Here is a 25,452-nt window from a genome sequence, read left to right as displayed (position 1 = left end):
TATATATATATATATATATATATATATATATATATATATGTGTGTGTAGATATATATATGTGTGTGTGTGTGTGTGTGTGTGTGTGTGTGTGTGTGTGTGTGTGTGTGTGTGTGTGTGTATATATATATATATATATATATATATATATATATATATATATATATATATATATATATATATACTAAAAGAAAAACAGATTTTATTAACAAAAATAACAAGGTTACCCAAACCTATACACTTCCACACTTCCAGCTGGATATAATATAATGTAAAATATCACAGCTATGTTATTTCTAGACAGTAGATTTTTTGTTGCTATTTGTTACCAAATCTCCAGAGCTTCCAATTTATTACATTTCTGAACATATGCGTATATCTAAATCCTAGTTAGATTTCATTCTCGTTGACTTTCACCATGCCATCTTGCACATATGAAAGATCCAGAAGTAGGCACGGTTCAGCACGTGACGTCAGACGCTTGGTTTTTGTCGCCGAGCGCTCCTCCCCGCGAGCACTCAGGCAAAGTGTAAAAATGGCGTCCATCATGGAGGGTCCGCTGAGCAAATGGACTAACGTCATGAAGGGATGGCAGTACCGCTGGTTCGTACTAGACTATAACGCCGGGTTGCTGTCATACTATACTGTAAGTTTTTCTTGCATGGCTGTGTGATATGAGAGAGGTTTGATCACTAAGTTGCCTGTTCCACGATCGTTTAATGTTGGGAAGGAAATGAGCACTCGCAGGCCTGTCAGGAGTTGCAATCTCAGCTGTTTGGGGCGGGGCTTAGTATAACTGACCGCGACTTCAGCCAATCCGGGCTTCGCTGGGGAAGCCGTCAGCCAATGAGCAGCTAGACTTTATGTGTTGCCAACATGAAGGCCACCTCCCTTGTAAAAAAAAAAATGCTTACAGTAGTAACGTTAGTTTAGTTCGCAAAATTTGAAGGGTGGAAGCGAACACATGTTACCTCTGTTTTGGATGCGTTAACTGCAGGATATTAAATTTCTTAACGTACATTTATAGCTTTCAGACTTCATCCGAAAAGCTCTATAATGTTCAAAAACAAGATAAATAGCTAAGCTAAGAGCCCAGGTGCTGTCAGTTAATCATCCATAAGCTAACGTTTGAGCTCTCAGGTTTGTTAATGCGTACATATAAGCCATATCTTTTTTAGACAGTGATTGTTTATTGACACAGGGTTAAACATGTAAAAAAATAACTATTCACTCTGATTTCCTTGGTTTACTGTCACGGTAATACTGAATGTGATCCAAATATTCAACTGTCAAACTGTCTAACAGCGATATAAAGCGGAAAGCGTTTAAATATGTATACATACACACAGATTATACAACTATTTTTTATTATATAAATTATAATATATTTATGTGTGTATGTTATGTACTCACACACACACACACACAAACACACACACACATATATATATATAACTTATATATGCATAACATATATGTGTGTGTGTGTGTGTGTAGTTTTTATATTAATACCTCTGTTTTGCATGTCCCACTTTCCAGAGTACTACCATTGTGAAGATACCTTTACATGTCATGTTAACATGCCTTTTTTTTACAGTATGTTGTAAATTGGTTACACATATGACTTTAGACCCAGCATATTGTGAACTTTTTAAATCTTCAGCAAAGTGAGACTTGAATGTATTCCAGCCCTGTGTTGGTCGTTTGATGAAATGCTTCTTTACCACTCTGTATCCTTCTTCAGTCCAAGGACAAGATGATGCGTGGCTCCAGAAGAGGCTGTGTGCGACTTCGGGTAAGAAGCTTTCTTTATTGTTAAAGCAGGACTAAGTTGAATCTGGTCTTACTCGTTTTTTTCTAGTCCATCATTTCAGTGATTAACTCATGTTCGTGGCTGTTTTTGTTCTGGCTATTATTCTTGTTTAATTATGCTATTACGTTAACCCTAGAAGCTGTTGAGAATCTGTCATCAGGATATTCTAGTACAGATGAAGAATTAAAAAAAAGGATGCGACATGATTTTATGATTTCTTCATTGTATATTAATAGCGGTAGACTGCATCTATTAATGAGGCTAATATCTTCTCTGAGGTGTCCACAATGGGTTCAGGTCTGGGTTTTGTCAGATTTACATCAGATTTAGTAAAACATTTCTATGTGGTCCTCACTTAGTATACAGTGATGGTAAAACAATAAAGAGCGCTTCTCAAACTGTTGCTGCAATACATTAGAAGCTTTTTGTATGGTTTGGCTTTAGGATTTGTTTCCATTGTAATCATCAGACCCTCACACAAACCCGGTTTAATCAGAGATGTGCATCTGACTCAGGATGTGCTAGAAATGCTTCACCTCTTAAATGCAAAGCTTCACAAACTCTTCACCAGCAGATGGCACACTCTTCAGTTCAATATGCAGAGGACAGTTATGAAATATGTACATTACAGCATAGAGAAATTGTTATAATTTAAAGAGTAGAGTTAATTTGTTAAAGGGAGCATGGTATTGTAAGTATTCTAGTTGTAGTTAATGATTAAAGAGGCAGTAAAAATGATCATCACCAGGTTTGTGTTCATAATCTCTATTATGGCTAAAAAATGAATATGGATGACGTTTCTCTGTTAATTAAAGAGTTTTGTGTATTTCCTTTTATGTATTGTGTATTGCATAGCTTTAACTGATGATCTTCAAATTTCCTGACAGTGAGCAGTTAACATAAATTTAAGACAGGTTAAAAGTGCTTAGGGCGTTGGCTTATTTTTCTCAAGGCCTGAAGTCTGATCTGAGCAGTTATTGCTGTCTTCCTGTTGATAACCAGTAAAGACACTTGCTGGCACGTTTGTATTTAAAATAAAAGCTTAGTGTTTTCCTTTAGATTTGCAGCATTTTTTTATTCAAAACAATGTCATGTTTTCAAAGTGCTCTGTTTAAATGTTTTGTAAAGTTAGAAATGCTTTTAGAGTTTTGAATGATCAGGATTTGCCGTTGTAGACCATCAGGTATGAAAGAGTTAATAGTCTCATGTTGTTCCTCTAGCCCTGTAATACTTACTGAATGTGCTGCAGTTTTTCACCTCACTCTCTCTCTCTCTCTTTCTCTCCATCCTCCTTTCTCGGTTTCCATCTGCTTCCCCTTTCTCTCTTGTCATTTTATCCTCCCTTTTCCACCTTGTTCCCCTCTCTTTCTCTTACTCCACCAATTCTCCCCCACCCCTTTCCTTCTCTCTCTCTGTGTGTAAGGGAGTGGGGCAGAGGAACAGATAGAAAGAGAGAGGGAGCGAATGACGTGTCCCTCAGTCTGAATGGCTATTGCTGCGTTCGTTTTTTGCAGGGAGCTGTGATTGGGATCGATGACGAGGACGACAGCACTTTCACCATTACCGTGGACCAGAAGACTTTCCATTTTCAGGGTGAGGTCTCCGTTCTCTTGTTCTTCTACTGCTTTTGGCTTTTCCTTCTCCTCTCTCATCTTCTGTTCTTTGGCACCTCCTGCTGTGATGCTTTTAACCAGTGTTTATAGTGCGGCCATCAGCCGGCTGCTCACGTGTGCCCTGTCTCTCTCTCTCTCTCTCTCTCTCTCTCTCTCTCTCTCTCTCTCTCTCTCTCTCTTTCTCTCTCTCTCTCTCTCTCTCTCTCTCTCTCCGTACTGCTCATCCCTCCTCTTTCCACTCTGTTTATTTTTGCTCTACCCCACATACTCTTTCTCATTTTGATTTAAAGAGGATTATGAAATCAGTAACATTCAGCATTCTAATGCAAACATGACCCACTCGCATCAGTTGCGCGCAGACAATCTAGACATACATTAGGCCTGGTGCATTTGTCCGGCTTATCTCTTGCGACCACTGACTGGGACGATCTGCAGATCTCATAGTTTTGTGAATTGAGATCAGAAGCTCTCCGGTTTTTTTTCCAGGATCCGTGTTGAATTTCTGCTCAGAATTTCCTCCGAGCTGGAGGAACTCTTCGAGAACGGAGTAGAACAGACAGTCTCACCGCAGAGTTACACAAGGCTGCTGGCTGCTGAGCTCCAGGTTTTTAGCCTCTAGCCTCCACCTTCTCTCACTGGCTCATCTATCCTCCTCCACCCCCCCGGCATCCGCCCTGCCGGGGGTGCGTTCACTCTCCCCATGCCCTCACCCACTGCTATGTTCCGACACTGTATGCTGTGGCTTTACAGTAAGAAGGGTAAGGTCACGCTCTGCTGGGACTCGTGTGATTGCGTCTTCTGCAGTGACCGTTTATCATTGTGGTTTGCACTGATGATTGGTTTTAACCATGCTTTGTTTTTATTTACACTTGAAGTTGGCTGGTTGCGAGTTATTCGTTCTCAAGAGTTACCGGTTTTGAAAATACGTACGTGGTGGAATTGTTGAGTGTGTTAAGATTTTCGCTTTTATATTTCTCAATGATAGTTTTAGGCTCATCCCATCCTATGATAATTCTTAAATGCATATATTGAAGGAAAATTATTATTTTCTCTTTATTCATTTGCACTTTCACCAGCAAAATTAATTGCAGACATTCTTTGGTATCGTGTGACAGTTGTGCTATGGTATGCCAATCCAAATCTCTTTAGAAGAAAAAAAAAAAACTTGACCTGCCGTGTCAGATTTCCTGATGTGCGTTTGCATGTGTTTTTGAGTGTGAGTGTGGAGCTCGGGCTTCGGTTTCAACAATCTTTTCATACCATCCACCTCTTGAGATCCTCAGGGACTCATCCTATCAGTTCTCACATCTCCATTTGAGCAGGAGCCATTTACCCCAAAGCGGAAATGGTTTTGTGCCTCCTGATCTCAGTGGACCGGAATTGCAGCACAATCTTAACATCTTAATGCTCAATCATACGAATCCAGCATCTTTTATATGGTTCTTATAACTTTATTAGCATTGTTCTAATTTTGCAATGTTTGTGGTCCATACAGGATGGGATGATTTGTAAAGAGAGATGTGTTCGGGTTAAACCTAAGCAAAACTGTGCTTTGTTTTTCTTGTTTCAACATGAAACATCATCAGGATTATAGCAGGCTGCCCACTGAGCTAAAACCAGACAACATGCTGTTAAGATGTTACAATGATAAAAAAAAACCTTGCTCGAGAAATCCTCTTGCTAAATGATAATATGGTGTAATAAACACTCGCAGGACAGTAAAAACCATGTGAGCTTGAACTTTCAGAGCAGTGAATGTAAGAATATAGTTAAGCACCCCATTCAGCAAGATACATCTGAGAATTAGGTGAGTTTGACCAGTCAGGATGTACTTGCCATTTAGAGGACCATCCATAATTCATCATACTCTTCTGTGGCCCAAGATCAGTCCGCCTGAAAGCCCCTTTATTTTCTAAAAGCCTCTACCTGTCTTCCTCTCAGACACTTGACTGCAAAAACAAAAGCAGTTAAAAGCTCCCAGTGTCAGACACTGAGCTCCTGCTGGCAGTGGATCAGCATTCACATTCATGCTCCAGAGGGGGAAAAAAAAACACTCAGGGAGAAAGATTAGGAACAGTTGCATAGAGGAAGTGTGAGCTACTAGTGTCGGTCCGCAGGACAGAGCTAGCAGTGGAAAGATGCAGGGAGTCACATGAAAGCTGCAGTGAGTTTAGGAGAGACTGCAGGAGACCTCACGCACACATGTGCTCTCTTCCAAAACCTACTGAGCAAAGCAGCATTTCAAAGCTCTTTCCAGAAACAAAGGCTGTTCAAAACTAAAGGTATAAGGCAGTTCACTATATTTTCTGGACAGATGGACACCAACCAGGGAAGCACAATAAATAATTTATTTCATCTAATTATATTTCCGCTGTTTTTACATTTTAAATGACATTTTCCATCTTCTAATGATCACTTAAAATAAATTGTTTAATTACGAATTATTAAATAATAATGTCAAAACAAGCAAATGCATGTCCTTTTTATTAATACTGTACATTATAATTTTGTGACGACTAATAGTTTTGATACATTTTTACAATTATTTGAGTATTTATAATTTTATTTGGAGTCAGTAGGGTTTTTTTTTTGTAATTCAGATTTAGAAATGCATTCCACTGATCAAAAATGACAAAAAGGCTATTACATTGTTACAAAAGATTTCTGTTTTGAATAAATTCTGTTCTTAAAAAAAAAAAAAAAAAAAAAAAAAAAGCACAATTGCTTTAAACATTAATGCAGTGATAAGAAAAATTATCACCAAATCAGCATAATTATTTTTGGAGGATCATGTGACCGTGGAGACTGGAGTAATGACTGCTAAATATTCAGATTTTTTTTTTACAATATTTCAGTTTTTACTTTAATAAATGCAGCCCTCTTGAGCATAAAATTAATCTTAACAGCCACAAACATTTTAATGGTTGTGTGTAGAATTTGAATATCAACCATATATTGTACTGACGATGACATATAATCAATTATTTGCTTATTTGTGTCAGCCAGATATTTTTATATATATATATATATATATATATATATATATATATATATATATATATATATATATATATATAAAACCACTGCACCCTCAACACACACTCTTTTGTCTCTTTTGACTGTTACTCTTAGCTTCACAGTCCATCTTGTATTAGCTTATTAGCAAGTCTGGTGAAAACATCCTGCTTTGTGACAACAGCTGCTAGTGTGTTGCAGACATGTCTTTCACATTCACTAGGTTTAAAAGGACTTGTGTAAACGATGAGAAAATTAGTTTGAGATCTGAAGTTTCTCTCTTTCTCTTGAATACTCCTGAGGTGTCGTTAGAAGGGCACATTGCATAAGGTGCCCTCATTCCACGCTGAAGTCCGCCATTCTCTCCAGTGATATGGGGATGGGGAAGAGTACAAAAGATAAGTAAAATAAGTTAACATTTGCTCAAAGAACATTCAATTCAAGTAGACAGCGACTTAAGTGTCTATTTCTTTGATGATGTTTCATAACATTGTTTATCATTTAAATTATATTATTAAATATATTATAAAAGTATAAATTATTGCTGTTATTATTATTAATAAGAATAATAATAAAAAACAATAATGATTGTAGTCTTTAGGTCAATGTGAGCTTGTCCTCGTTGCCAAATAACGGACAAGTGCAGTGTTTTGTAATCAACTCTACTACCTCACCTAGTGAAATCTCATTGGCTAGCGAGGGAAGGTAGCCTGGCATCATGCGTCATGTGATCTCTGCTCCGGTCCTAGTAGCGCAGGGAGGGGCCATGTTTGTTTTGGACGGTGACTCTCACACAGATCTGGGACATTGATTTCAAGCATGTTCCATAGATGCGGGATGGCTTTGGTGGTCCTGTGCGAACACTGACGCTTGTGTATTTTATTAGCAGGTAAAGAGAATCGCATGGTCTTTTCTTGAAGATATTAAACCATTTGTATTTTTGATGTTTCTGGTTAACGTGTATTGATTATTAACCAATTCTGTGTATGTGTAACACTACCATTTCTGAAGGTTAGTCTGTCATCGATAAGGTCACCTATTCAGCTGTATTTGAAGTGGTTACAGAAGTGGTGATTGTATGTGTCAGATCTGCTTTGTGCTTGTGAAAGCTTTTAGATTTAAGAACTTCTTCCATTGAAGTGTCAGCTATATGTTATGTCTGGAGTTTTTGTCTGTTCCCTGTCTATACACTTTTTATCTCATCAAATCAAGCCTTAGAGGAACTACATGATTTACCTCATGTCATTTGATGCTTTATGATTCTCTTTTTTTCTGTGGAGCACAAAAAGAGACGCTTTGAGGAATGTTCATGCTGCTCTTTTTACATACAATGAAAGTGGATAGTGAACAGTGGCTGTAAAAAAAACAAAGAGCATTATAAAAGTGGTCAGTACAGCTTTTGCCCTATATTTTAAGTTTTCTGATGTCATGATAGCTTGGTTTAGGCCAAATTGAAGTCATTATTTACTGAAAACCGTCTCCTTCACTGAAGCGACAAATCTTATTCTTGCGTGAGTGGCAGGTTTGATTGTGTGTAAACATGAATGAGAAAGTTCAATGGAATGAATAAAATTGTGTTTTGAACAACATGGGAGTGAGTAAATGATTAAAGAATTGTATTTCACATGAATTATCCCTTTAGGGTGCACTAATTTGTTGACCTGACTGTTAGAAACTCCTACTTGTACTTTATGCTGTGAGCTTTATAATTTTATGCTTGATCTATAGATCTTTTGAAGCGCAGAGGCTGTTTTAGTCACACCTTGGCTTTTCTGAAATTTCATCCCTGGTTTCTACAAGAAACTTCATCATGAGTGTTATTTACCGTTCGTATTTACACAAGGGCAGAGGCTTTAATTTGTGTCTGTTCTTGTTTAACTTAAGCCACAACCCTGTCTTGTCTTCGTGTAACTCTGCCTGTTTTCATTAAGGAAAACCAGATAGGACAACAGAGCTGTAGCTGTAACTGTCACCTTTACAGTTGCACAGAGGGTCATTCTCCACTCTCCATTTCACATGCTGTGTGTTTGCAGTCCGCCTGCTTATTACTAATGGATGTGTTTTTGGATGTCCCCCCCTCCCCAGCCCGTGACGCAGACGAGCGGGAGAAGTGGATTCATGCCTTAGAGGGGACGATTCTTCGCCACACCCTTCAGCGGGTAAGAGCCACATCAATGCCACATGTACCACATTTATGATCTCAAAGAGGAGAAAAATAAAATAAAATATGCATAAAGACCTCATGATTTTATGCTGTACTCTATATGCTGTACTGCTAAAATGTATAAAGTAAAAGTTATATATGAGTATATGGTGTTTTTTTTATATATATAAAGTATCTCTTTCGCCAGCTACCAGTTGCTTGAGAACTAAGTGGCTAGAATTTATACATTTTGTCTTAAATTTGTCAAATCCTTTGTGATAGCAAAAGTCAGTTTAAGAAATTTTGTTTTCCTAAAATAGGGAAATGTGTCTTCCCATCGTCTGTCATTACGAAAGCATAATGTATTTTTAATTAGAGTTTGTGTAAGATTGGCTTTGTTTAATGATCTGAAAACTACAAAAAAAGGCCTGAAGAGGAGCTCTGAGGGGTACTGTATGCATTAAACATGCCCGTCTGCTCCATGCCAAAGGAAGAAACCAGGACAGGCTAACAAAATCATGCAGCTTTATAGTTTTCCCCCCATTTTGTAAATATATTTTTTTTAAAGATACATTTCTTTCCTCTATATTCTTTCCCTCATCCTCTCCTCCCAAGGATCTCGGTGTTCCTACTCTACCTTAGCAATGTTTAAAAAAAAAAAAACTAGGAACTGCTGACTAGTAACGGCATGTACCTACATACAGATTGTGTGCAGCTATCCGGTCACATGATCTCCAACAGCCAATCACAGCTCTGCTTATTCAGCTAGCCCCTCCTGTGCAGCGGATGACAGATCCAATCACCGTACTGTATTTTGTTTCCTACAGTCTCTAAAGCTGATGCTACTTTTTCTTCTTCTTTTTTTCTTTTGAGGAAGTCTACTCTTCCTGGTCAAGTGTGGTTTAAAGAATGGCTCTGAATGAGCTGGAAAGTCAATAGGTATTTGTTCACCTAATTCCCCCCTCCTTTAGAGGGGAACTTACAGGAAAGGGTTTGCGAACTAATACGGAAAGTGTTTCTGTGAATGTGGGTCAGATTTGTGGAGGCATGTCCTGCACTGGCAAGAACAGAGTGAGTACCTTTGTTTTGCTGGGATTTACTAATGCGTTAAATCATGGTGTGTATGTGAGTGTGGACAGGTAGGGGTGGGTGTGTGAGTGTGTGTGCATTGACAAAAGCAGGAAAGCATTTGCTTGCTCAAATAGAGAGGGCATGGGTCACACTTAAATGTGTAGTTACTTTTCTACTAACTTGAGATTTGCAGTCTCAGCCACATTGTGTGTGTGTAAGGTCTGTGCTAACATAATACAGCACATGACTTGGAGTCAGACCTGTGTGTTTGCCTTTCAAATGTGTCACTAGTGGGTTTGTCTCCTAAAAAGACACAACAATAGCCTATGCACCCCATGTAGGCCTAGTTGATTCATGCTGAAATATTCCCTGCAGTTGTTGGATGTTCAGATTTTCTGCTATGAGTCAGACTGAAAGAGTGAGTCAGTGGGAACAGCTTCCTGTCTGGACAATCTGTGTGTTCAGGTCAGGTGTGTGTCAACCATGTAGCTATCAGCGTGCCACAGCTTTCCTCTGCCAGGCACAGGATAATATATTTATGTAATGCTCTCTTGGGGGTTGCAAATGGTTGTTAAAAGGCATTTTGGCAATTTGTTCATGCCAAAATAGCAGATCTCAGGCCTGCCGGGAGGTGAGATGTTTATGGTGCCTGTAGGATATGACCAGGCATACTTAACTAGAGAATTGTGAGAAACATGTTTTTCAATAAAAGTGTATGTCAGATATATTAGCATCATATTAGCATCATGTTTCAAGTCCGTTTCTGAACTGCCCTCTGAGGTTATTTATGTGCTATTTGGGGGGTATTTAAGAAATGTTCCATTCTTATTCTGTTTAAAATAGAATGAATAAAGTAAAGAATAGTTCCAATCCTGTTTGTATATTCACAGTTCTTGAACAAAAATTAAAAAATGGTTTCAAATACTAGTTTAAAAGTTAAAAAAATAAAAAGTTGATTCTCATATTTATTTTTTGTTTTATAGTATTATTGTTAAAGATTGTTTTATTATAGAATTTTTATCATTGATTAAATTGAAAGATTCTGCATGATTTTTATTAGTACTATTGTTGTTACTTGTGTGTTTTTGTATAGTTTACATTTACTCATTTAGCTGACGCTTTTATCCAAAGCGACTTACAATTGCTTTATATGTCAGAGGTTGCACGCCTCTGGATCAACTAGAGGTTAAGTGTGTTGCTCAGGGACACATTGGTGTCTCACAGTGGATTCGAACCCAGGTCTCTCCGACCAATGGCACGCGTCTTATCCACTGCGCCATCACCAGGAAAGGAAAAAAAGAAAAAAGAAAATCCACCATAACAATCATACCTACTCATATCCACAATACATTGTTAAATATCTTTTGAATAGATGTGTTGGTCACAAAGAAGAGCAGAGGTTGCATAACTGTTAGGATGCTAGTTTGCCAGAAACAACTTTAGTTTAATTTAAAGGCAGCAAAACTCTCATTAAATCTTTTATTGTGCGTCTACATGCATGTGTTCTCAGTAAACTCAATGAATCAAATGGTTTCATTCTGATATTCCACTTAACCTTTGATTCCGGGGTGGATTTGCTCTGCTCCTGCAGACTTTGACCTAGTTTTATAATGTTTACTGTTTTGACCGACAGTCAGCTGTCCATGGCTTTTCTTCATTTTCCCATGCAGTTCATTTCTGACGATCTCCACCGCGATGTCTCTTATGAGGTCCGGCAAGATACAAAACTCGCGACAGTGACCCCCAGACCAGGGAGTACCTCTCTTATAAAGGCTGCTGCCAACATTGCCTGTGCTATCTAAACTTCACTCATCGAAACCACCTGGGCTAGCCGCTATTAGCTTTAGTATTTCTTCTGATAGTTTACCTAAGAGGTCTGGAATAACTTAAGGTTGTATTTGTGGTTATGCTATATAGAAGGAATCGTAGTTTGCCTTTCGTAAGGTTACAGTAATAACATTTAAACATCTTGATCTATTTATAAGTAAGCTGTTTTAATGTTTCAGAGAGTAATCACTTGTGTAATTTAACAAATTTGTGTGTGTTATGAGTTTAGGGAAGACATCACGTCTCCTAGGAGAAGTGTCATGACATAAAGCATGTGCTTTAAAAAGTAGTTATTTTATTTGTGTATAATAAATAAAATGAGCATACATTCTGTTGACAGTTTGTTTATTTAAAAAAAAATATATCGATTTTTTTATTTAAAATGTACCCTATTTTTAAAATGTCTAATTTAGTACTTTGAGTTAAGTAAAACTGAAATGAACCCATGAAAATTGTTGGTTAATTGTATGGTGTAATGATCAACATTAAAATCCAGGTCTGCATATATCAGTCATGACAAGTCTGTTGATCATATTTTCCGTTTCCCTTTTTCCAACCTATAATTGTTTGACTCCGTCACATAGAAAGGCTCAGAAATATTATGACACAAGATAGTGATCAGCTCACCTCATGTCCTAGAAACAAACACTATTTGATGCAGTGTTTTTTTTTTTTTTGCTTTCTAGATTTCTAGTATCAGTAACTATCAATAACCAGTCACAAGCCTGTGCCCTTTATTCTACAGTTCAGTTCAGTGTCAGTCGCTCTCATGGTCCGATCTTTGTTTATGCCAGTTGTCTAATTGTGTGATTCAGTTAAAGCTGTTAGAGAGAAATGTGAACAGGCAAGGGGCAGTTCTGCTCAGTTCCTCTCGAAAGCAGAACGTGACTGAGCTTAGGACACCATGGAAGCTTTTATACGCTGTAGAAGGACTGAAACTGATCCCTGTCACTTTCACTTGCAGGAGGCAGAAACAGGATTCGTTCCCAGCGTTCATGACTTCGACAAGAAACTAGCTGAAGCTGATGCGTATTTGCAAATTTTGATCGACCAGTTAAAAGTAAGGGTTTTTCTTATCATAAGATCTCATCGTGACTCAAAAATGCCTTGTGTTTTGAGTTGACATTTTCCTCATACATTGCTTTCTTGTTGCATCCTATAGCTCTTCGATGAGAAGATTAAAGACTGCAAAGAAGATGAGTCACGCAGAGTAAGACATATTCATTTTTATTTGTCATCAGAGGTGCATTGTCTTTCAGAGTCTTCCTGCCAGGCGCAGTATATACTGTAGCAGAGACAGTTCACTTGTATTACAATAGCTGTGAGTAACAGGAACGCCCAATATAACATCTCTATTGAAGGACATCCCACCTTCCATTTAAAAGCCAGAGTAAATTCATGGCTGATCAAAATGTAGAGCTTTAATATGATATCATGCTTTAGCTGGCACATTAAACTGTTACTTGTAGGTCGGTTAGCTGTCATAAAATTAATATGTATAAGTATATTGTTATTGTTCAAATGCAGAGAAATTCTAAAGATATTTCACATACCAAATTCGGAGCCAGGATTTTACAGAGTCACATTTTATGGGAATGAAACTCATGAGACTGTCTCAGGCTTTCGTTTCTGCTTTTTGTAAGGTTTTTTTAAAGGTGCGTCTTTGTTTTTAATCCAAGAGCATTTCACAATTGTAACAGAAACTGTCCCTTTTCTTCTTCTTCATTGTCCTATTCACAGAAAATCGAGAACCTGAAGGACACGACTTGTGTAAGAGCGTCTGCACCTTCACCCTCTTAATGCATTTTGTATCTAATTTTGGTAGTGGAATGCATTTTCATTCGTTGTTTATTTTTATTTTTTTTAGAGTATGGTAGAGTCCATCAAACACTGTATTGTACTACTACAGATTGCCAAGGTAAAACGCTTGTCTCTCAAGCTCAGAATGTGTATGCACCTGTGTTTTGTCTGCCCACTGTGTTAATATTTATGCGTCTTGTGTAACCCAACCTGTAATTTTCCATAACTCTGTTAATGTTTATTTTGGCCGACGTGAACATTCCAGCAGGTACCATGGTAACGGTTTGGAGAGGTGATTCTCCTACTTTAAGGCCATGTTCACACAGCAGGATACGATTGTCAAGCTGGTTTTACAGTGCTAAGTATGGTTATGCTCACATTGACCTAAAAATGTTACCATGATTGGACTTGTTTATCAAAAAACATTGTATCGAGCTCCTGTAAGTTTTACTGTGAATGTGGACCTGTTAGTAAATACGGCCGACAATCCCAAACACTGACTGTGTGAACATAGCCTGAGAGATTGAGTAGGTTAAAATACCTTATTGCTTTAAATTAAAGCAGAGACATTTGCATCTTTTTTTTTTTTTGCTTACTCCCAACTGTGGAGTTGCCTTATTTCTCAATTTGTGTTTTCTTTTTTTAAAATTTGAAGGATCAAAGTAAAGAACAGCAACACGCAAACGGACTGATAGTAAGTCTTGACATTCCTTAGCAATGAACTAGTCCAAATCAGACAGTGCTACTGTTCTCTCTTCCACAGAAATCAAGTTCAGTAAAACTGAACCGAGATTTGCATGACCTTGATCGGAGGGCTCTGCCCACCATGTCTACATCTCTCTCATTTTTTCTCTGCTTTTATTCTTTCTTACACTACCTGTCGGGTAATTCTTGGCCTGTCCTTTCCTGTGGTCATGATTTGCAACAAATTTAAACCTCAATACTTCTTTCCGACATTGTGATTGAACCAAACTGCTTAAGCCCTGCAAATATAAAACACGCATACGTGCACGCAACATAATCATTGATTTTCCGTTGTCAAACATTCTATTGAACCATGTGGGACAAATGGATACAGATCTATGACAACCTGCCCAGAGGCTCTCATTGGGTCAATAACCATCAAGGCTAGTGCTGAAGTGACCTACAGTAATCATCAACTGCGTTTAATACTTCTCACAGACTGGTTTAGTTCAATATGGCTAAAAAAGCCAAATCTATAATTCATATATAATGTTTCATGCACATTTATAGCAGATAAAAAAAAAATGCAAGGAGTATTTAGAGACTTTTACCAAATGTTGTATTCTCTGTTTTTGGAATCTGAGTTTCTTCCTTCTGAATCTGTGATTGCCATCTTTTTTCCCCTGACCTGAGTGTCTCTTGATTTAATCTCATTCTATTGATTATGTATTCACTGCAGAGCTTTAATTGCTCTAGTTGGCTTTTAATTAAGAACGGCAGCCTCTGTTGTGGTACAACGAACAACAAGTTCTTTTGCAGAAAAGCCCCTCCAAACTCACTCCACTCGCTCCCCTGCATGCCTCCCATCCCCCCCCCCCCCCCTCACTTCTGTACCCTGTGATGTCAATGTTTTACTGTGCATGCTGGGTAGAGATTATTTATCTTTCTGTCTATTTGGTGTTTGATACACATGTTGATCTTGTCTTCATAATAGCCTTGTGTCTGAGTCTGTGCCGACTGACAGATGCTTAGTGTTTGATAACAGTAAGGCAGAGATTGACTCATAGTGATTTTTGCACATTGAGTTGATTCAGTGTGAAGGACATGGTCCACAGCTGTTAGGTTACTCATTTGGACACAGTGTATTATAAAGCATCATTGACTATTTCTGTGTCTCTGTGTGGAAAGAATCTGGACACGTAAAATGGTTAAAGTCAACACAAGTGGTAACTCATGTAACTTGCATAACATGACTTCTTATTGACATATGACATCAATTTAATGCAGCCTCACTGAATAAACTTACTAGTGTTAATTTCATGATTTCATGTTGTCTTTAACAATAAATAACTATACTATATACTGCTGTATATACATGTTAAATATACACAATACAAACACATACATTATGTAAACAAAAACTTCTATTTTAAAAACGTCTAACTTATAAATGGATATTAAATTTTTTTCAGTACCTTAAAGGGATAGTTCAGCATTCACTTCATTTAATCTCCTTTGTGCTGTTCAAAATCAGTGTGGAAAAATGTATCCAGGCCACTCTAAAATGAAAGTTCATTATACTTTCAAAGAATGCCCAATAGAAGTAAAAAGTCATACAGGTTTAGAACAACATTAGTGTAAGTGAATGATGCCCAAATAGTCATAATAAGATGAGCCATCCCTTTAAACAGTTCTGTTAACTGAATATCACAAGTCCTTGTTTCCCCTCAGGATTTCTGTGATAGTTGGGTTGTGCATTGAGACTGTGTAAATTTCCTATGAGAGGGTGTATTTATAACGTGTTTTGCTGTGAGAGCTGTGTTTTGTATCATGTCTGTGGTTCTCTGCAGAGCACCATAAACCCAGTGGATGGGGTATTCCAGCCTACCCCTCTCAACACCTCTGTAGTCAGTGCCATGCCAACGCAGACCACTCTACCCACAGGTGAGCTGTCTTTCTCTTTCTCCAGCTTATTCCTTAATAATGATGTGTGTGTGTGTGTGTGTGTGTGTGTGTGTGTGTGGGTGTGTGTATATAAAATGCATATTTTGAAGGCTTCTTGGCTTTGGTAGTTTGGATTTGGAAACTCAAAGGTTAGATTTGGTTTGCAAATGTGTGCGTTTATAAGGGCCATGGGCATATGAAGGGTGTGTGTTCATCTGTAGATGGAGCTCAGGTGTGTAAAACGGAACAGAGGCCTTCTTCTTTACCCGTGGGCCCTGTTGTTACGGTGATGGGCAGCCTTCAGACCCCCACTCCCAACAGCACAGGTACGAACCAACAATGAGACAGCCATCAAAGTAAACACATTCAATCTGATTTCAAAGTGTATATGTATATATATAAAATTCTATTATAAGTGTAAATAACATTTTATAATAAATACTATTTTATAATTAATTACTTGTTTTTTATCTTATGTTTTCTTGTTTAACTTTATACTTACATATTTGCATCAAATTTAAATGTGTGTATATATACAAATATATATATATATATTTTTTTTTATGAGTTCGAACAAATTAATCCATATTAAACTGTTACACGTGTGTGTGTGTGTGTGTAAAATGTTACATTTTAAATCAGTTTTAACATGGATTAATATTTTTCTATTTTTTTTTATTTTACATTTTTATTCGATCATATGTGAGCATGTTTTGTATTTGTATTTATTATATTCATGCAGATGTTATATTTTAATCAGCAAATTCCCATTAGATTTAATCTGATCTTAGAATGAAGCTAAACTGTTTTTGGAAGAAAACAATGTATTTATGATAAAGTTAACTTACGACTCATTCAACTGATGCCACTCTTTAACGTGAGCAGAAGCAGTATTTCTGTAGTATTCCGCTGCAGTGGCGATGCAGGCAGAGCTGTTCTCTCTGCAGTCAGTCTGTTTTCTCCTGACTGTCATTAGTGCTGGATACAGGGACTCAAAGAGCCCAGCTTCTGCTGAGGCAGAGCAGGAAGAGCTGAGCTCAGCAAAAACACAGCCGATCGGTAGCACTCTGGACAGCAGTGCAGGAAACTACGCATAAAACACAGTCAAGAGCTGAAAAGTGCAGACTGCGAATCAGGGTTTCCATTTATATTCATGCTGAAAGTGCTTGCGTTGTAGGCAGGGCTGATTTAATTGGACATCTTGGTCCTTTCAACACAACCAAACATTTAATTTATTGTGCTGACAGCATCAGTAATGTGCATACTTTTTCATTTTCTGTTTTGTCTTTACATATCTGAATTACAATTGTGTAATAATTCTAGCATTTTTAAAAATGTTAATGTCCTTAATTGATAAGATAAAACAAGAAAATGTTTTTATATCATTACATTTTAAATAAACATGAAAAATGATTTTTTTCATTGCTATAAAGTAAAAAAATAATACTAAAATACTAGTGTTTTTAAAGATCTTTTAATTTTTTTTTATAGTAGTTGTAATAAAATACAAATAAAGGAAAATAAGGCAAAAAAGAAAATCTACTTTTGTTTTTTACATTTCAAATTAAAATGTATAGAATAAAAAAAGATTTTCACTAATATTTAAATTGTCATTCATATAAATATTCGTAATTCCAAAATAATACAAATTTTCAATGTTTTTTTATGTTAGGATGATTTCCTCAATTAGGCTAATAATAAAATAAATTAAAATGATAGAAAATCTAATAAAACATGATTTTTAATTGAATACATTAGTTTCGTCAATAATGTCAAGTATTACATAAATAATACTTTATTATATAAAGACATTTTTCATTGAATAATGTTAATATGTCAAATATAACCAAATGTTTTTGCACTTTTTTTCAATCAGAGCTTTTGCTCATGAAATCAGCGTTGTACGTAGTGTAGTTTATTACAAAGCATGCAGATTAACTTTCCAGTCATTTATTTGAAGCCCATATGCTAGCCACTTATGCAAAAACACAAAACCTCAACCTATTTCTGAACTACAATGATTTCCGGCCATGGAATTGATTAAATGAGTGTGGTTAGTCATAGTTCCTCAGCACACTTGCATTTCTTTTCACATTTATTAGTTTAATTTTCTTCCTGTGGTTTTAGGGAGTGGTCCCTCGGCTCCCAGCAGCAGCGTGACTTCACCCAGTCACATGAACGTACCGCCCCACACTGTCCCTGACTTCTCCTATTCCAGCAGTGAAGACGAGTTTTATGATGCTGATGAGTTTTATAACAGCAGCACCTCGCCGAAACACTCCATAGAGTGAGTTCAACACACACACACCACACTGAAACACAGAATAGTGTAAGTAATGTACAGAAACACACACATAAAACCTTCTATATAATTAAAAACTCACTGAAGTACTGCTGCACAAGTCAATTATAGTAACATCACCTGCCCACATGCACATTAACTACCACTGCATAATCTGAAAACAGTAAGTACTGCTTTGAGATAAACACACTCCCACGCACTATTTACGGCAAACAAAAAGAAACACACACTGACCTAATTAAAACAGTGTATGGACTCACATACACACACAAACTCTATCTGCCATTGCCACACACTGTAATTTATTCTGGAATAAGCTGACTTGATGTTCTTGTGTATCTGCAGTTCGAACAGAACCGCTGATGTGAACAGTGAAGACAGCACAGCCCTGAAACGGCCAGACACCAACGAATCAATCAACTCCTCCATGTCGAACGGCACCACTGATGCAGGTACACAACACACACGTCCCTCACGTTTAAGGTTCTCAAAATGAATCAGAGCAAATGCTGTGTTTGTGTTGTGTCTTCTTTCTTGGTGCTTGTGTTGAAAGTAAAGTGTGTGGTTTTTTATATTTATATATATATATATATATATATATATATATATAGACTACTTAATGTTTATTATAATAAATATTTATTAACAATAATTAAGATGTTTTTGAAAAAATTCTTTAATGTTCACCAATGTTGCATTTTTTTGAAATACAGTAAAGGCAGTAATATTTTGAAATATTGCTACTAATTAACAATAACTGCTTTCTGTTTTAATATTAATATATTGTGATGTAAATAAATGTAATTTATTCTTTTGATGGCAAAACTGAAATATGATTTGGTGCGTTGGTTCTTTTCAATGATTTAGATCAATTTGATAAGTTTTTATGCTTAATATTTTCTTTTAAAAGGTGATTTATTTCAGGATTCTTTGATAGAAAGTTTATTATAACAGCATTTATTTAAAAATATTTTTTGTAATATAAGTTACTTAATTGTAATTGTTTACTGTCACTTTTAAACAATTTGCATCCTTAGTGAATAAAATATACTTTTTAATCATATGCATAAAGAAACTACAGTTTTCACAAAAATATTAAGCAGCAAAAACTGATTTAAAATAAATCATAATAAGAAATATTCCTTGAGCCCCAGATCACAATATTACTGATTTTTACTATATTTTAGATTTTTGAATCTTGGTGAGCATAAAAATATTCTTTCAAAAACATTTAAATGAAACTTTTGGCCAGCAATATGTGCACATGTTTGATTTATGTTCAGTGTTTGCTGTGTGTTTTTCTCAGATCAGTTTGACAGTCATGATGAGAGAGATGATGACCCTGAGGGTGAATCTGTGGAAGAACACAAAAGTGTCATCATGCATCTGCTGTCTCAAGTGCGACTGGGCATGGATCTCACCAAGGTAAGCACAAACAACCTTCTCTTATTTTTATTATACTATTATTTCCACCTTTTAATCCATCTTCGTTCATCCTCAGGTCGTCTTGCCGACGTTTATCTTGGAGCGGAGGTCTTTGCTGGAAATGTATGCAGATTTCTTTGCACACCCAGATTTGTTCGTAAGGTAATGCACATCCTGTCTGTTTTATAGATCTCACAACTGTTCTACCATATGTGCTTATCATTCTTATGTCTGGTTACAGCAATGCTACTAACATGGCTACATTTTTATGCTCTTTCCAATGTACTGTGCAATTGGTTCCAAAGTTGGAACCAAATGCGCAGAGGAAATAATTAACTCCATTAAATAATTAATTAATGTCCTTTCAGAATATCTTTGCTCTCTGAAATAGAAGAATGATTCGTTCTAGCAAGCTGATTTGTTCAAGTATTTTGTTTTAATGAACTCAAGATTGGCACATTTTGCAGTATTGCAGAGCAGCAGGATCCAAGGGACCGCATGGTGCATGTGGTAAAGTGGTACCTCTCAGCCTTTCACGCTGGTCGGAAAGGATCTGTGGCCAAGAAGCCCTACAACCCCATTCTGGGCGAGGTGTTCTTCTGTCACTGGGACTTGCCTTCTGAAACAGAGGATCCTGCTGCTTCTGTGAGTGTGTTTGAAGGTGTAAAAACCAATGTTTGCAGCGTCTTAACAGATTTTATCTGTTGTCACGGTTTTCTTCTCCCTTGCTTACTGTTTGTCTTTCTAGGAGTCTCTATCAGACGGGCCAGTGCCGTGGAGTAGCAAAAACAGTGTGTCGTTTGTGGCAGAGCAGGTTTCTCACCACCCTCCTAGTAAGTGCTGAACTAATTACCGACTTCATCTCTAACTAATCATATCATAGTCACTAGTACCAGAATTTACAAGTTACCAGAAATGACCTGGTTCTGAAAAGTAAAACAAAAACAATGATCTGTTTAATTAGTAACTTGTTTATTAAACTCGTTTAAATTTGATAATGTTAATGCGATGATCTGTTGTGGTTTTTGGGTAAATGGACATTTTCCAACACCTTTGTTCTTTTTACAGTATCTGCATTTTATGCTGAGTGTTTCAGCAAAAAAATCCAGTTCAACGCTCACATCTGGACGAAATCAAAGTTCCTTGGAATGTCAATTGGTGTCCATAATATTGGTCAAGGTAGTCAAGGACGTTGTTAAGTAGTGATTAATACACATTAGTGCTATTGCAGTGCTGAACAGTCCTCTTCTGTTTCCCATAGGTTGTGTGTCTTGTCTTGAATATGATGAACATTATATTCTTACTTTTCCCAATGGCTATGGAAGGTAAGCATTGTTCTATTTGATCAATTTATGACAATGATGTATTTTAGATTTTTTGATTTCTAGAGGGGGAAGTGGGCAGAGCATCTCATCCATCTGACTGTGCTCCAATAGATCAATCCTCACTGTGCCATGGGTAGAGCTAGGTGGAGAGTGCAATATTTCCTGTTCCAAAACTGGCTACAGTGCTAATATAGTTTTCCACACCAAACCATTCTACGGAGGAAAGAAGCACAGAATAACTGCTGAGATATTGTAAGTCAAAGGGGAACGTCCCAATAATTTAAATTTACAATTCCGCTGCTGTCATGGTTTCTTTAGTTGCTACTATAAATTCAAAATTAAAATACATTTGTATGCAAATGCATTAAGCTTATTGTCATGTTAATTGGAAATATTGCAATTTTTCTTAGTGCTCCCAATGATAAGAAGTCATTCTACTCCATAGAGGGAGAGTGGAATGGTGTCATGTATTCAAAACTGGCTACCGGGGTAAGTTTGAAGCCTAGAAAACAAGAAAAGGAAGTCCCTTAGAGAAAAAAATCAAATGACATATTTGTTTTCCGCCCAGGAAAATGCAGTATTCATTGACACAAAGAAAATGGGCATCATTAAGAAGAAAGTGCGGAAATTGGAGGATCAGTTGGAGTATGAATCCAGAAGGTGTGTGGGTCTGACAAGTTTTTTTCTCTAAAACAGGATTTGCCACAACGCAAAACGACTCCAAAGTCCATTTTCTCTTAAGATATAATGCAGAGGCACACACTTTTTAATCTTGGGCTTGACTCTTGACACAAGTCATGGGAAACCATCCTAAAAGCCCCATTTGAATTTTGTGTAATCCCTCAGGTTCCTAAATCTAGTTTGTCCAACCGAATGAGGTTTCTTTTTTTCACCCGCTCAATCTGGGAAGGTTTGGAAAGTGATCCACATTGAAAATCTGCAGTCGAAATTTCCATTGAATCTGGATATAAACAGTTTTAAAAAACTGTTTATAAAAAAAGTTTTATGCCTTTTTTTTATTACATTATTTATAAATAAAATTAAATATATTAGGTTCTCTAAGAGGGTCTTGCTTCCATTATGGTTCAAGGGTCACACTGAAATTGTAAATTTGCTGAAATTTAACATTTTTCAATTTAACTTTATACACAAATATTTATGTTAATATAATTTTTTTTTATGGAAAAAAGCATTTTGAATTGTTGACTTTTATAAGTTTTTTATAAGTTTTTTTTTATGAGTTTTTTCTTTTGTTTGCACCTGATTTATTTGCTGATCTTCAAAAGGCTTGGTTATTTTTGTGGAGGCTCCTCTGGGGGCGCGCTGTAGTGATGGGTTTTTTTCTGCTTGGGTACCTCTGTGAGATGATCTGATGCAGACTGCTGTTATTTCTCTGTCTGGCTGTCAGTTTGTGGAAGGACGTGACCGTGAACCTGAAACTGGCGGACATTGATGCTGCGACGGAAGCCAAACACAGGCTGGAGGAGAAACAGAGGGCGGAGGCCAGAGAAAGGAAGGAGAAGGAAATGCAATGGGAGACGAGAGTGAGTGTGCTTATGTACCCGCACATGTGGAGGGGAAATGTGCTTTGAGAAATAACGAGATTGAAATATGACTGATAAATCGTCCTTAATTGGTTCATGATGCTTAAAAGCAGCATGTTTTTTAACTCAATGTTACCCATGATGCACATAGCTGGATGTTTAAAATGCCCGACAGTGCTCATGTTGAATTCAGAATATGAGAACATACATAAATTTTATGTAAAACCCCTTTGACTGATCATCTTGATTGAGAGACTTACATGAATCTTATCAAATAATCCATATTCATTTCCAAACAATGTTTATTTAAAGAGAGATTTGTTTGTTTCCCTGCAGCTGTTTCATGAGGATGGTGAATGCTGGGTCTACGACAAGCCCCTTCTAAAGCGACTAGCATCGCAACGACACTGAGGCCGTCTCCAAAACAGCAGAGTCTAGAAAAGAGAACTCTCTTGCAAACCACTTTTCTTATTCAGCCTTGGAATGACTGACGAATGAACCCTTATAGCTTTGCATTTTCAAAGTTTGAACGAATGATAAGAAAACACAAACTTAATCTATACAAATAAAAAACCTCCCTGCTCACTAGTTCAACACTTCCAGCTCTCTATCACCCTTTGAGGAAGAAAACACACCACGGACACACAGAAGACGTGATCAGAAGCCCTCACAAATCAAACAAGCGCGCTCGTCTCTGCAGAAGAAGAATGATCCCAGCGGACGTCTCTCTCTCTTTCTCCCACTCCAGAGGGGTTTTTATCGAACGAACTCTGAAAACTACAGCGTTCTGTATCTCAGGGAAGCAGCGGACTGAGGATTGAAAGCTGTATCTTAATGTTCGAAAAGCCTTAACGGTGGAACCACACAGTAAAGAAAATAAGAACTTGGTTCACATCCTGCTAGCTATATATATAAGATATGATATATTCTTGTTTTCCTTTTATCTTCTTTCTCTAGGGCAATAGTAACTGTTTGAATATACGTTGTGTACGGCAGCCATTCCCTTTATGTTCCACTTCATCATCAGCCTTTCATGCTACAAAAGCCACAATAAGAAAATGTACCATTTACATTACATGGGCTGAAATTTGAGACAACTTTGCCATGGTTGTAATCCATTCCAATTTGTTTGTTTTTATGTTAGGCTTTTTTTTTTGGGAGGGGAGGCTGTATTTTTTAATAGAATGCTGCTTGAGTGTCCACACAATTTATCAACTTAGCATAAAGTTGGACTGTCCAGTAGGAAATCGCAACAGTGCACAATAAAACCATTTGACAAATCTGTGCTTATCCTGCTGAGGTTGAGCAATGTTATCACAAATGTCCCTACAATCTCACCTTCTGTGAGATGTTACATTGTAATTCAAATACAGTAAATATAGGTTTCATATAGTCATGCATCAGAAAGATCTGATCCTCTTTCTTGAAGGTAGAAGTCTGTAGATGCATGGAGTCACTCAGGTCAGTGTTTTCTCCTGGAATGACGTCTATACATTGTGTAACATAATCAACAAGTAAAATCAAATTGTATGATCCTTTTTTTCTGAGATGCAATTAGAGCAAAACTGGCAAAACAATATTACTGCTATAGTTTAAAGAAAGCCACTTGCTCTTAATATTCTGTAATAAATTGGAGGCCTTATGAAGTAAAGGTTACTTTCGCCTAGTATTGCTTTTCAGAAGCAATCCCAAACAATTTTTTCATTGCTTGACAACAATTGATTGTACCAGATTTCCATGTATCAAAATATAATATTAAATCTCAGTGAGACCAATTTGTGTGAATGCATTTCTTGTTACAGACATCCTGCGTTACATGATGCTGTTGTTCATTTTATTTGATCTACAGGGATTTGCAGCATTTTGATTTCCAAAGTAATGGAAATTACTTTTAAAAGCACAGTTAAGGTGTTTTTTCCTAGTTATGTTTTCTTTATCTAGTTACTATAAATAAGTATTTAAATATGTAGTATTCAGAAATGACGAATCACTAGAAAAATCATGAAACGTGGTTATTATTTGGTCAAATGTGGAGGAAACTTCAAGTGATGTATAGAGAGAGTATACAAATTTCAGTTATTTCACATTAACTCAATTAAAATAAATACCGAGCGATATTTTATATTTGCGCATATAATGTACTGAAGCCACTTTATGACTTTACTAGGTGCATTAAGTAACATGAACAAGCCATTTAGCGCACTCCTTTCACCAGGGCCGTGCAGAGACCTTTGGAGGGGCAGGTGCTCAAAGTATAAACGGGGCACATGGAACAAGGTTTTAAATGGCGCTGTTCAAAATATCAATACAGCTATATATTGTGATGCATTCCTTGCGGATTCACGTATCGATATGGATGGTTATGTATTGATACAGCAGCAAATGTTTTGAAGCAAAGAAACAATAGAGAAGACAATTTTAAGTTTAAAATAATAACAGCTCTGGGATTAGAAACTGAAATGTCTTAAATTAAAAAATCCCAACCTGATGGCTTTTTCTTCTCTGTTTCAGCATTAATCTATTATTTTAACCATCACTACTACTCTTGTACCTAATCAATAAGTCCACCTTAAATATTGATACAAAACATAAAAAACTGATCCACTGGAATATAGTGATTAATATTATTATTATTACTGTTGTAGTTATTATTGTCTAAAATTGAACACCTTTGCAACGTAAACAAATGACAGGCTACATTTGTTATTCATATCCTTCACACTGCACTTTGATGTCAGGTATATCATGCATTTTTTTATTGACATTGATATTTTTACATTTATTTCCAGAGAGATATTATTGAGTTTAAAGGCTAAAGTGGTCTTGCTGTTGTAAACACTGTTGCTATTGTAGAAAAAAAAATATTTGCGTCACATTTAAAATATAATTATATAATTAATTCCTGAATTTTTATAATGATAATTCAGAGAATGAGAAAATCTGAATAA

At 36.7% G+C, this 25,452-nt stretch overlaps 1 protein-coding gene across 3 annotated transcripts; it reads left to right on the top strand.

The window, feature by feature from the left end:
• The first annotated feature begins 489 nt into the window (after positions 1–489).
• LOC113107073 (oxysterol-binding protein-related protein 9-like) lies at positions 490–24,279 on the top strand. Of its 3 annotated transcripts, XM_026269248.1 has the most exons (24): positions 490–644; positions 1,743–1,793; positions 3,326–3,404; positions 8,525–8,598; positions 12,445–12,540; positions 12,643–12,690; positions 13,221–13,250; positions 13,348–13,398; positions 13,936–13,974; positions 15,815–15,908; positions 16,130–16,234; positions 18,036–18,195; positions 18,556–18,662; positions 19,517–19,635; positions 19,712–19,797; positions 20,103–20,280; positions 20,384–20,468; positions 20,704–20,814; positions 20,897–20,960; positions 21,072–21,212; positions 21,371–21,449; positions 21,529–21,620; positions 22,369–22,504; positions 22,841–24,279. In XM_026269248.1, exons 1-24 carry the CDS (start codon positions 534–536, stop codon positions 22,913–22,915), a joined length of 2,211 nt encoding a protein of 736 aa, XP_026125033.1. In that variant the 5' UTR covers positions 490–533; the 3' UTR covers positions 22,916–24,279. The 3 variants fall into 3 exon arrangements, with proteins under 3 accessions (XP_026125033.1, XP_026125034.1, XP_026125035.1); XM_026269249.1 differs by lacking the exon at positions 13,936–13,974; XM_026269250.1 differs by lacking the exons at positions 490–644; positions 1,743–1,793; positions 3,326–3,404; positions 8,525–8,598 and adding an exon at positions 9,245–9,653.
• Positions 24,280–25,452: the final 1,173 nt, after the last annotated feature.

This window comes from Carassius auratus, chromosome 8, assembly GCF_003368295.1.
Source record: "Carassius auratus strain Wakin chromosome 8, ASM336829v1, whole genome shotgun sequence".
Lineage (NCBI taxonomy): Eukaryota > Metazoa > Chordata > Actinopteri > Cypriniformes > Cyprinidae > Carassius > Carassius auratus.
The sequence above is the reverse complement of the archived record's forward strand: the minus strand, read 5'-3'. Positions and strand labels throughout refer to the sequence as shown.

Bases quoted from the DNA above. Each gene is read 5' to 3' on its own strand.
- LOC113107073 (XM_026269248.1), top strand. From the start codon at position 534: ATGGCGTCCATCATGGAGGGTCCGCTGAGCAAATGGACTAACGTCATG. The intron at 12,691-13,220 runs GTAAGACATATT...TCCTATTCACAG, and splicing joins AAGAAGATGAGTCACGCAGA to AAAATCGAGAACCTGAAGGA. The intron at 19,798-20,102 runs GTAATGCACATC...CACATTTTGCAG, and splicing joins CACCCAGATTTGTTCGTAAG to TATTGCAGAGCAGCAGGATC.